At 40.2% G+C, this 11,996-nt stretch overlaps 2 protein-coding genes and 1 non-coding gene across 6 annotated transcripts; 2 read left to right on the plus strand and 1 right to left on the minus strand.

Moving 5' to 3' along the window:
- Window positions 1–727: 727 nt before the first annotated feature.
- Window positions 728–6,432, plus strand: LOC119743526 (O-phosphoseryl-tRNA(Sec) selenium transferase-like). 2 transcript variants are annotated; one of them, XM_038219948.1, is made up of 6 exons: window positions 728–852; window positions 1,458–1,580; window positions 3,037–3,212; window positions 4,039–4,157; window positions 4,735–5,557; window positions 5,920–6,432. In XM_038219948.1, the coding sequence occupies exons 2-6, from the start codon at window positions 1,488–1,490 to the stop codon at window positions 6,140–6,142; spliced, it is 1,434 nt and encodes a 477-aa protein (XP_038075876.1). In that variant the 5' UTR covers window positions 728–852; window positions 1,458–1,487; the 3' UTR covers window positions 6,143–6,432. The 2 variants fall into 2 exon arrangements, with proteins under 2 accessions (XP_038075876.1, XP_038075877.1); XM_038219949.1 differs by having other exon boundaries at window positions 751–860; window positions 1,460–1,580.
- Trnaa-ggc lies at window positions 4,585–4,657 on the plus strand. The gene has a single exon. It is a non-coding gene; the product is annotated as a tRNA-Ala (tRNA).
- A 192-nt stretch (window positions 6,433–6,624) lies between the features above and the next one.
- On the minus strand, window positions 6,625–11,952 carry LOC119742982 (lipoyltransferase 1, mitochondrial-like). Of its 3 annotated transcripts, none has more exons than XM_038219275.1 (10): window positions 11,847–11,952; window positions 11,497–11,580; window positions 11,131–11,189; window positions 10,783–10,957; window positions 10,489–10,647; window positions 9,503–9,610; window positions 8,905–9,051; window positions 8,578–8,646; window positions 7,997–8,168; window positions 6,625–7,120 (listed from the first exon to the last, which is right to left on the minus strand). In XM_038219275.1, exons 1-10 carry the CDS (start codon window positions 11,847–11,849, stop codon window positions 6,993–6,995), a joined length of 1,104 nt encoding a protein of 367 aa, XP_038075203.1. In that variant the 5' UTR covers window positions 11,850–11,952; the 3' UTR covers window positions 6,625–6,992. The 3 variants fall into 3 exon arrangements, with proteins under 3 accessions (XP_038075203.1, XP_038075201.1, XP_038075202.1); XM_038219273.1 differs by having other exon boundaries at window positions 11,497–11,685; window positions 11,847–11,920; XM_038219274.1 differs by having other exon boundaries at window positions 11,497–11,949.
- Window positions 11,953–11,996: the final 44 nt, after the last annotated feature.

Consider the following 11,996-nt stretch of genomic DNA (forward strand, 5'->3'; position numbering starts at 1 on the left):
TGCTCATTGGCTTACTGCCATGTACTGACACAACAACGAATCACAAAAGGAAAGAAAGAGTTAACGACAGGGAAATCTCCAAAATTCTGGCAACTTTTTGTACTGAAACTAGTTGTAATGAGGTTTCTGAAATGACATCGTACTTTTGCTCATGAATTTATGGAAAGTTTCATTAGCTTAAAAACCAAAAAATCACCAAATACCCTTGAAAATAGCAAACTGAAAATTGAAAATAAGGTTAAATGGGACACAAAGGTACATTTTCAAGGATTGCATTTTTGTTCACTCCTTTTCATGGGTTCGTTGTTGTAGTCTCTTACATTTCAAGTAGACAGTTTCAATGTTATTTCGGTTGTGTACTATATGAACCTAGCAAAAAAATAACTGAACAAGTTGTGTAATATTTTACACAAGTTGTGTAATATTTTACACAAGTTGTGTAAACAACAGTTCAAGTTACACAACAGGTTGCTAGGTTCATATAGTATACAACCGTTTGATTTTTACACAACCGACGCGTGCAATAAACAAATTGGGTCGGTAAACTGGTCTTCGTTAGATAGGAAAAGAAACGAAAAGTGAGAAATATTTTGCGGTTTTAGTGAAACTGAATGATCAAATGAAGAATCGTTCAAGGCAAACATGACAGGAAAAAACCCCACTGTATTGAGGGCGCTGGTTATTACCGAGTGCATAGCCTGTATAGCGCTTTGGTACGGCGCGGTGGAGATAAAACAGTCGTCTGCTTATTGGATTGATTTATTTGAGTTCTCTTGGTGGCGCTATTTACAAATAATGGTTTGCAGTGGTTCAAGTCTAGTCTGCAAGTGCAAGTGCAAGCCTTCAACTTCAACTTCAAGGTAAATTATAGTCTGCATTGGCATTGCAAATTTGCACCTTTTCTGATGAAAAATGGTTTGTTTTTATAAGGAGCAGGATGTTTTGTCTACATTGTTCATGCTTCAGTCACAAAAGGCATGAAGGTGGACCTTCTTCTAGAATCTGATTAAGAAAGAAGGTCCACCTTCTGACCTTCCTGCCTTTTTTTTTTTTTTTTTTAATGAATTGCGCTTTGGTTTGCTGAAGGGGGGGGGGGGGGGGGGTAGGTGGAGGTGTACGTGTTCATCTTTTCAAACCGTGGACGAAATATACCAGAGAAGAACAATATCATCCACGATTCCCAGCATACGTCCGCGATTGGGGTCGTGTACAAAACCTATGGGAGTCTTCCTAAAAAGTTTTGTACAAACAAAAGAGGGACAATAGGACGTCCACGATCGAAGGTGAACACACGTTTGGGTGTGTGTGTGTGTGGGGGGGGGGGGGGGGGGGAGGGGGTTACCACTTTTAGACCCCCCAATCCCCGTACGTACGAGTACTAGTCTAGGGATGGAAGGGAAGGGGGGGGGGGGCGGGTGAGTTATGAGGTCTATTGATCCGTTCATCATTTTTTTTGCAGGTTTTAACGAAAGGGATTATTTGCCAGCATGAATCCAGACATCCATGCGCTGTGTGAGAGACTGATCCCAGCTACGTATGTCCAGCAGGGACGTGAGGCTAGACGAGCCCATGAAAACAAGGTACATGTACACCTCCCCTAGTGGGAAGCCAATATTCAGAGCAATACGTAGGCCTAAAACCCTTTAAAAAACCGGAGTAATTGCAGAATATCCCGCCACTCGGAAATACACCCCTAAATTCTCTGGCTACGAGGTTGGAATCACTGGAAAAGAAACAGTTCAAGTCCATGCCAGCTACGCGGATACTGAGCATGCTGAGTGGGGGTCCATTATTTGAGAACGAAGCAACACAAAAGGAATGGGAGTTGCTGAAAAAAATTCTAAGTCCAAACCAACCACCCTGTTGGCGGCTACGAGGCTACGGAGTGGGAGTCCCCTTGAATATGCTTGAGAACGAAGCAACACAAAAGGAATGGGAGTTGCTGAAAAAATTCTAAGTCCAAACCAACCACCCTGTTGGCGGCTACGCGGTTACGAAGTGGGAGTGCAATGGAGCATGACGCATAGTACATACAAGTAGCGCTGAGAATGTTTATTGAGGTCAACCAACCGTGACCTCGTAGCCGGCTACGAGGTGGATAGAACGAGTGGCGGGGTATTCTGCAATTGTGCCAAAAAACCTGCTAAGTTTCAGGTGAAGAGATATGAAGTGTTCAATTATAACTGTGGCATACAGAGAGTCACTGCCTACAAAAAAAAAAGCACTGCACTGCGGAGAGCAGTGAAGCGTGACTGAATCTGTCTGCTTGCCGGCCCTGGGCTTAACCATACCAAAGAATTGTGCAGGGATTTGAAGTGTTATCCATACTCCACAGAAGATTACCTCAAGGAATTTGAAATGTGGATGCTACATAGAGCTACATGTATATTAAATTACTAGAGCGCTAACTCGATGTACAAAGTAATGCCTGATGGGCGCATCCATGTTTGTACACAAACCTATGGAAAACTTGAAATTTTGCACGGCTCTTGTACAGTTATTTGCATATCTGCGTTTGTATTCCATACTGATGCGTCATCGAAGCCAATACGCCCAAAACCGAAACGCACAATCAGCAAATGAGCGTTTCATTTTGCTCTACGCAAACAGCGCAACGTGTGCGCGTCCCTGGGCCCTCTGCTGCAGATGCTTTTTGCCGTGACTTTTTTTAACCGTCATGACGCGCTGAAGTTGTCTGCGTATGTTCTACTTGCGCGTTGCATGTAGAGAACACTTTCAAAATTCAATCCATCTACTTTCATTGTGTTCTACAAACACGCACATGAATTCAAAATGTCTGCGCCCAGGACGGCTTCAAAGCGTCTCGCGCAGAATGAGGAGTTAGCGCTCTAGTAATTTAATATAGCTCTATGGGGTGCTATTAACTCTATGGGGAAAAAGTGGTTTTGCAAATTTGAATGGTTGTGAAGTGCAGACGACTAGGATGGTTAATCTGCCCAGTACTGCGCAGTCTTTGTAAATCTGTATCCACCTGAAGAAATTTCAAACTATAGAGGGCGCTGTTTTCATTTTTAGATTCGCAACCTTCTTGAGCATCGGAAGTGGCCGGAGGAAGGCTGGGATGATGCAACCATTGAGCTTCTCCTACAGGAGCTGAGTGTGATGGATAGCAATAACTTCACCGCCAATTGTGGGGTCGGGGAGCGGGAGGCGAGGATTGCATCGTCACTGGTTGCTAGGAGACACTACAGGTGGGCGGGGCTGAGATTTGTTGAAGGAGGATGGAAGAAGTGAAGAGTGAAATTCCTCTTGTTGCTGATGAAAATACAACTTGAAGTCTAATAATTGTTCTTATTCCGTTAGCAAAGCCTCACAATTAAAACTTGATATGAAATGTTTGTGTGCTTTGCAAACTCATCAGCTACTCTGCAGTTACATGTTTAGGCAAAAAAAAAAAAATAGTTCTGCTTCCGGTTACCCTACCTACCCTATTTTGACAGCCCCTACCCTAATTTTTTTGAGGAAAAAATGAGGGGGAAAACCTCGAAAATCATCAATTACTACCTTTTACCCTTGACTACACCCAGACACCTCCATATTATCATACAAAAAAATTGTCCCCCCCCAAAAAAAAAGTCCCTACCTACCCTAATTGCAAATGCCATGTAATTTTTTGCCTTACTCCACAGAGCATTAGTTTTTCATTGTTGCAACACTATCAATGGTTAAGGTTAAGCACCTTCATCAGCTTGCATGCTTGAAATAACCGATATACTGTTGTATGTGTACTATCAAAGTACACAAGATCTGAAGGCCAATTGTGAGGAGTGTGCAGCTAATATGTAGTCATGGGGCTGATGTCCATAAGCAAGATACTTGATTGCAATTGTTTTTGTCAGCTTATGAGCTTTTCAGTCTCTGCTCATTAATTTTGTAAAGTTGTGACCAAGTTCTTTCTCTGGGTTTGAACTTTGAAGTGTTAAATGAAAGCGTTGTGCAAGCATTTACTCTGATGGGTTAAGTTTGCCTATAATCATAGAGAGTTGTATTTTATACAACATTGTTGTCATGTTTCAGACTTGGTCATGGGATTGGTCGTTCAGGGGACATCGCTGCTATACAACCCAAGGCTGCTGGCTCTAGCATCCTGATGAAACTGACTAACGCCATGGCACTAGACGCTCTCAGAATAACAGGTAACACTTGATGTTATTCTGGGGTTTGTTGGGTCACTATAATCCTTGTTTTGTGATATTCCTTGAGAGATTCGCTTGCTTTTATGTCCGTAATATGCAACATCTATTACACCACTCTACTAAATAGTTATGAGCATCGTTATCACTATAGCTCCATTTTATTGCCAAAGCTATTTCTTGAATTAACTATTCAAAAGTGCTTTGAGGTACTACGGCTCTCATAACAGCCCTTCAAATGAAGACAATGGATAACTTATTCGGACAGCAATGTTGACAATTTCTTGAGGGTAAACACACAGAAGCAGATCGGTCCTTGAAACAAACTCAACTTTTGTTGGCCTTGCTGGGATTAAATAAAGTTTTGAGATATTTTCAAATAAACCACAAAGGCATCTTACTAGTGCCCCTTGAACAAATTGGCAAATTGGGCTGGATAGCTCAGTTGGTAGAGCACTGGAATGGCAATCCGGAGGTTGCAGGTTCAAACCCTGCTCCAGTCAATTTCTTTGTCCAACTTTAAATTTAGTTTTGAGATGCTTGTACAGGTGGTTGATTTGGCATTTGATTGTTCCATCAGGTGTTCGTTCTACCGCAGCCTGTTTTGTTGTCCCTCTAGCCACCGGAATGAGCCTTGTTCTTTGTTTCCTTGCCCTACGTCAACTCCGACCCAACGCCAAGTACATCATCTGGCCTCGTATTGACCAGAAGACTTGTTTCAAGTCTATACTGACCGCTGGATTTCAGCCAATCATCATTGAGAATCGTCTAGAAGGGGATGAACTAAGGACAGACGTTGAGGAGATTGAACGGAAAATCCAGGAACTTGGTGCGGAGAACGTCCTGTGTGTGTTCTCGACGACATCTTGCTTTGCTCCGAGGGTACCTGATCGTCTTGAGGAAATTGCCAAATTATGCAAAGACACTGGTGTGGGGCATGTTGTGAACAACGCATACGGCGTGCAGTCTTCAAAATGTATGCATCTGATTCAGCAAGCATCCAGAGTGGGAAGGGTGGACGCCTTCGTCCAAAGTACCGACAAAAACTTCCTTGTTCCTGTTGGGGGATCAATCATTGCTGGAACGGATGAGAGATTCGTGGATAAGATCGCGCAGACTTTTCCCGGTCGCGCATCTGCGTCGCCCTCTATTGACCTCTTCATCACGTTTCTTTCCCTTGGAGCAAACGGTTACAAGAAACTTCTGAAGGAGCGAAAGGAGATGTATGTTTATCTTCAGGAGGAACTGAAGAACATTGCAGAAGCCCATGGGGAGAGGTTGCTGGGCATGCCCCATAACCCTATCTCCATGGCGATGACCTTAGGTCAACATGCAGAGGATGATGGGAAGGCAGTGTCAGAGGTGGGATCCATGCTCTTCAAGAGAAACGTGTCGGGAGCAAGGCAAGTTATAATCAATAGCTGATCTATGGGGAAGGGTGAGGGGGAGGTTTATTGGGGTTAACATCCCTCCTTGGGTCGCAAAAAAATAAGAAAATTGACCTGGTGTTGACATGGTGTTTACACATTGTTGATATGGTGTTAACATGGTGTTAACATGGTGTTGACCTAGTATTAACATGGTGTTGGCATGGTGTTGATATGGTGTTGACCTGGTGTTTAAACATTGTTGATATGGTGTTGGCATGGTGTTGGCATGGTGTTGATATGGTGTTGATATGGTGTTGACATGGTGTTGACCTAGTATTAACATGGTGTTGACATGGTGTTCACTATGATGTTTTTTCTTTCTCTTTGTTTCATAGGGTTGTGCCCAAGGGTGTCACCAAGACCATTGGCGGCTATGACTTCACTGGCTACGGCTCACACTGCAATGAGTACACTACCGGCTACCTGACAGCAGCCGCAGCCATTGGGATTACTAAAGAGGATGTGGATTTGTTTGTGAAGCGGCTAGACAAGGTGTTAGCCAAGAGAGCAGACAAGAAAGCCAAAGATGTAGGGTTGGATGATGTCAATTATGCTTGAGGCTCTGGTAAGATTCAGAGCAAGGCCAACGAAAGAAATTCACTTTAAAGTCAGTCATCCAAATTTTCCAGCAGAATAGGGTTGATCTTGAAGTCAAATATATTTTCCTAGGTTGCGTTACAATTGAACTTAGATTGGAGCTTGAGTAATATTCGTGGGGAGTGTGGCCTAGTGGCTAGGGTTTGTGTCTCATGGACAGTTGGTCAGGGGTTCGAATCCAGCTGCTGGCCATATGTTGTGTCCTTGGGCAAGCCACTTCACCCCCACTTGCCTCTCTCCACCCAGGATTATAAATGATACCGGCATTAGCTGGGGAGTAACCTGCGATGGACTAGCATCCTATCCAGGGGGAATAGAATATTCTTAGTCGTTTCATGCTACTGAAACCGCAGATAAACGCCGGCCTGATGAGCCACATTGGCTTGTGACAGACTTTACTTGAGTTACCCAACCCAGTAGATTGTAGTCGGGTGCAATTTGATGAGTATCAATACGAGTACAGCAAAAACATTAAAGAGTTTGCAGTAAAACATTAAAACTGTCAAATTATAAAAGAAAGGATGAAGAAAAAGCAGCCCTAGAAATTTGATAGCTTTGCAATATTTCACAATGTACAGCGTACACTGCAATGATTTTTTTAAAGAGGCACCGACTAAGATGGCTGTTAAAATTTGTTCAGTTTTATAATCAGTATTTTGTGCTTATTTTTACTGTAATTTTTTAATCCAGAAGTGGGCACATTGAATTTTACCAACAGACTCGGTTATACAGAAACCAGTCAAGAAATTCACTTTTTGGGTTTGGAAAAACACAAATCTTTATTTTCATGGAGTAAGATGTTGATTACAGCTTAAGAGAGTGTTTCTAGTAAAAGCTTGCAGATAAGATGAAGTTTTTGTCTCGTATCGGCGTCAACAATGACTGCTCCAAGGAAAGCCTCTGTGATTTCAGCGACATCTTTTGGCCAGAATTTTGTTCCTGCATCAGTACGAAGAAAAACGGAATGGTCCTTCATTAAACATCATTTAAAGGGAATGTACAACATTTGGTTTTGCTGCAATTTTCAGAAATAAATGGATTTGGAGGATTATGTATGAGTATGTTTTAGAAAATATTGTTAAACTGACTTAAGTCACGTTTTGGGCTTGTAGATGCTGGAAAAACCAAGAAAACCTATCCTATTCTTGTAGTCTGGTTCCCTGACCCCACTTAAGATGAAATGGAGCAATTAATACACTTTGGGAAACTGAAAGGTCAGAGAATCAGTCTAGCAAGCTTGAACTCCTGTGTAATCAATTGCAAAGAAAAGTCAGAATAACTAAATATGAAAAAGTAGGAACAGTTTTTGAAAAAAGCCAGTTTTTCTTGAAAATGACAGCACACCAGGAGCCACGGTTTTAAAGGATGTCATTTCCTAACAATTCAGTAAGGTATTACGTGATAATTTGATCATTCCGTTCTTTGATGTTTGCAAATGTTGTATCTTCCCTTTAAGCAAAGACTGAAATCTACCTAATGGCTATGTGCATGACTATAGAGGGCGCTGTTCACCTAATTATAGAGGTGTGTGGATGTCACCTGCATTACACTGGTGCAATAAACTGACTACATTTGGGAATCAATACAGTCAAGAGAAGGCGGGGTTTAGCTGCATGAGTGACAAGCCACCCCCAGTCTGTGGGTGTGGTTTATACAAGCGTGGAACTGCATTAATGTATTAGCTGCTAAATTTCTGATCAATTCCTGAATAAGACCTGTACCAATCCATTCATCTATTGCTTGTATGACCACTCCCAGTATATGGGTGTGGTTTATATGGGCGTGGTTCAGATGGAACAGCATTTAATGTATTACCTGCCAGGTGTCCTGTGAGTTCCTGTATAAGCCCTGTATCAATCCATCCATCCAACGCTTGTATGACCACACCCAGTATACGGGCGTGGTGAACATGGACCAACACTGACACATCAGTGTGAGATCTCTGCACACTGAATTGTGGCGTCTTCCCATACACCCAGTTCCAACTCTGCAGGAAAATTATAAACAATTTTTTCAACATACTCTTAAACAAGTTAAATCATGATCAGATTTATCTTTCAACATCGCACATCAACAAATCAAGCATTAACATCAAGTGGCATTTTTAGGGAATATTTGAAATTCGGGAACATGAAAAAAGCCATAACTAACAAGATTTTATTTGGGAAAAAAATCAAGAATGGATTTGAACCAAAATTTAAACGGGCAGGAAAACTTTTCAAAATTAAAGAAAATATAATTTTTGTAATTTGTATGAAAAAAAGTTCAAGTAATTTACATTTAATTTGAGACAACCCATGCTGAACATTTTGATCCTTTATCTGCATGAAAGAAACATGCTTCTGACTTTCAGTTTTTGTCTGTAGTTATGCAAACGGGCCAGAAAAAGGACTTACTCCAAGTTCCTCTCTACTTGAAAGGACTCCTGGCCAGTCTACTTCAGATGATGGGTCCACTGGGTACACCTGGAAAATCAAGAAGAAAAATCTTTTTTATTTAATTGAAACAAAATGCATCACTGTTATAAAATCCATAAAGATATATATGCTTCAAGAGCTCTGAAAGTTTTATTTAATGATAATAAGTATGTACAATATGCAATGAAAAATTGTAATATATTATAATGCTTTATTTTGTACAATTTTTTTTCTTTGGATATAGTTTCCAATTTTAGTTCCAATAAAGAATATGAAAGATTTATCGATGATGTTTGTTATAAGCACCTTGTTTTCATATAATGGCTGATACTGTGAGTAGAATTTCTCAGCTATGACATCAACCAGGGACGAGTGTCTTACACTTGGTTCTACATCCGACAAGTTTTTGACCGCAGACTCGACACTCTGAGTGGCTCTGTTAGTCAGTCCCTCCTGGAAGTTAAAAGAAATAGGAAATTGAAATGAAATCATTGTTTACCCTTGGTGAGAAACCATTCCTGAGTGAGCATATGAATAGATGGAGTAACATCGGAAAGAGTAACTTCAATTCAAACGATTATGACGTCATCTAAAACTTCCAACACCTATCTGAGTTGTTTGGTGAGGTTTTTTGTGAGTCCACATGATAATCACAATAGATGGCACAGAATATGACATACCAGTTTTTAATTCTCTCTAAGGAAGACGTCTCGAATAATATAGAGTCATCATCACTTTCTCTATCCAACTTGAAACAAAACCGCCCCAAACACATATTTCAACCTTAAAAAACAACAACTTTTTTTTGCAAACCCATGGCCAAAGACATTTTTAATAAATTCCAATATTTAGTGAATATAGAACTGCAAATTGATTAAAAATAAATGACTAAAAAGTTATTAACCTTCTTACTATGTAGCAGTGATTTTAGTTCTGGCGTGTTAACACTGTGCAGTAGCGTGCAGTGATGATATGCAATCTGACGTCCTAACTTGGCTGATGAGCCTGAAACCTAATAAACAGTTAAAGATCTGTAAACATGTCTCTGTGAGCATAAGTTCCCTGAACAAACAACTGCATTGATAGGGAAACAAAGTTTGGATAAAAGTGTTCATGCGATGAGTTTTTCTTAGGAACTCATTTTGTGCAACTTTCTACTCCTCTTAAATGTATGAAAACTATTTGACATCCCTTTTTTGGTTAATTTGATTGAAAGTGCACTTCTTAAAACATTTCAGATTGCCCATGCTTTTCCGGACAACTGAGGGCGCTGTTGCTGTGATATCATTTCGGGAAGACACAGTTCAGATTAGGGGATTTCTGTTCAAATTGTGAACCCAAAATTTGCTCATTGAAGTGAAAGGGTTGCTCATTGGCTTACTGCCACGTACTTACAAAACAATAAATCACCACAAAAAAAGAGCATTTGTGACAGCAAAATATCCAAAATTCTTGCAACTTTGTTGTGCTGAAACAGCTGTAACATTGAAATTTCTGCCCGGAATTGACATCACAGTTTTGCTCATGAATATGGAAATGCATTAGCATAAAAAACAGAAAGGCATCAAAATACCCTTCAATATGGCAAAAGAAAAATTGAAAACAAGGTTAAATGTGGCACACAGGTGCATTTTCAAGGATAGCATTAAATAATTTACATTGCATGGGCTCTTTTAGGATGGAGGGTAGAGGTGGGTGGGGGAGCACTGGTTATTTTTTAACCTTTGCCTGACTTTCAACATCCCTTCACAATTCTTTTTGTGCAGTCAATTACAATTGCACTGGTCTCATATGAACCTTCCTCCTACCGTCAGTGATTACACTGAGCTCTTACACATCATTGTGAACAATGCCACCTCCAAGGCTGGGAACTACGATCACAAAGGATACTTTGAAAAAGTTGTCTAGTAGAATATCATCCCGACATGACACAGTGACGTCCAACCCTGGCCACGTGGACCTCAGTGCGTTGGTTATCAGCTCCAAGTTTTCTTTGCGATTATATCGCTTCCTGTCAGTGAAGAAAGTGCAGTTGAGGTTGCCCAGATCCTAGGAGAGAAAATAAGACAACGATCCCTATGAGAATTAGCCCGAAAATGTGGGGCTCTCAATACTGTGTATAATAATATGCATGATGAAAATGGTTTCGGAATTAAAGTTTGATTGTTAAAAAATACCACTTACATGGTAAACAGTACCACCTCCACTCCTTCTTCTTGCTAATTTGACATTTGAACCCCAGAGCTGCCTGAGCTGACACTCGGCCCACGGATTTTGGTGACGACCAATCACAACGCAGGGATCATTTCGCCATAGCAGTAGTAGATTTGTTGTGCTTAAATCTAGGTTGTTATAAACCCTGTTTGAAAAGAATTCAATTATGAATTGTTAAAATATCCATTTAAGCAAAAAAATGGTCAGATAAATGACAAAATCTGGGAAATTGTTCAAAAATTATCCCATAAACAGTCTCCTTTTTAATTATGAGCAAAGAAGTTTTAACTTTAGAGAGCCAGACAACTTTATGCTTACCAATCTTCAAATGCCAAGTTGGTGAAAACATCGCTGGACACTGATTCATATACAACTCCCTTGCAAAGTAAAAAGAAAACAAATGACAAGATACAAAATAAACGATGCCCTTTTCACTAGAGTTTGCCACCTTGAAATAAAAATATATTGAAACAAAATATAAATTAAAAGAAAAACATTGATAAATTTAGTAATCACGGCACACGTATGTAAAAATGCAAATAGGCTCAATACATGTTAGCCCCGTAAAATTTGGCCAATTTACTGGACGACGGTACTATATTTACGAAGGTTGTCCAGTAAATTGGCCACATTAATGGGGCTAAGAAAAGTAAGATTTTACATGTATATTTATATTGTATTTACCCGTTGTATGGCATGGCAATATCTTCTATTGGACGAGATCCAAGGTGACTGGTGATGAAACATCTCATATTTTGATTTTCCGTTCTTTAGAAAAACACGTCGAAGATATTTTGCCAAGTTATGGCAGACGTTTCGTTGATACATCGCGGGCATGGCGGGACAGGCATTCGAAAGTGCACCACGCGAGCACTAAACACGGTAAAATTTCTTTTTGATATTTAACAGATATCAACGGACAGATTTTGAATGTCAGTGATCAGAACTAATCCACAGTGTATCGGAAGTGTTTCTACGGAACTCATTAATTTAAACCCGAAGATTTACTTAATGAAAACGGTCACTGAAAATACCATGTAAAAACTTCAAATTTATCGATGGGCGCTGCCATGACAGGCTTGTTCGTTTATTTATATTTATGTGAAGAGTAACAGACACAGTAATTATAAACAAAACGCATTTTTATGATTACTTTTAAATAATTTACAATAATATCAATTTTT

The sequence above is a fragment of the Patiria miniata genome, unplaced genomic scaffold (assembly GCF_015706575.1).
Source record: "Patiria miniata isolate m_02_andy unplaced genomic scaffold, ASM1570657v1 HiC_scaffold_6, whole genome shotgun sequence".
NCBI lineage: Eukaryota > Metazoa > Echinodermata > Asteroidea > Valvatida > Asterinidae > Patiria > Patiria miniata.

What these genes read in the sequence shown, in the direction of transcription:
- LOC119743526 (XM_038219948.1), top strand. Translation starts at nt 1,488, where the DNA reads ATGAATCCAGACATCCATGCGCTGTGTGAGAGACTGATCCCAGCTACG. An exon ending in GTTGCTAGGAGACACTACAG is followed by an intron (nt 3,213 to 4,038) that starts GTGGGCGGGGCT and finishes GTCATGTTTCAG; the next exon opens with ACTTGGTCATGGGATTGGTC. An exon ending in AGACGCTCTCAGAATAACAG is followed by an intron (nt 4,158 to 4,734) that starts GTAACACTTGAT and finishes TTGTTCCATCAG; the next exon opens with GTGTTCGTTCTACCGCAGCC.
- LOC119742982 (XM_038219273.1), bottom strand. An exon ending in GAGGTGGTACTGTTTACCAT is followed by an intron (nt 10,648 to 10,782) that starts GTAAGTGGTATT and finishes TTTCTCTCCTAG; the next exon opens with GATCTGGGCAACCTCAACTG. An exon ending in AGCCATTATATGAAAACAAG is followed by an intron (nt 8,647 to 8,904) that starts GTGCTTATAACA and finishes TTGATTTTCCAG; the next exon opens with GTGTACCCAGTGGACCCATC.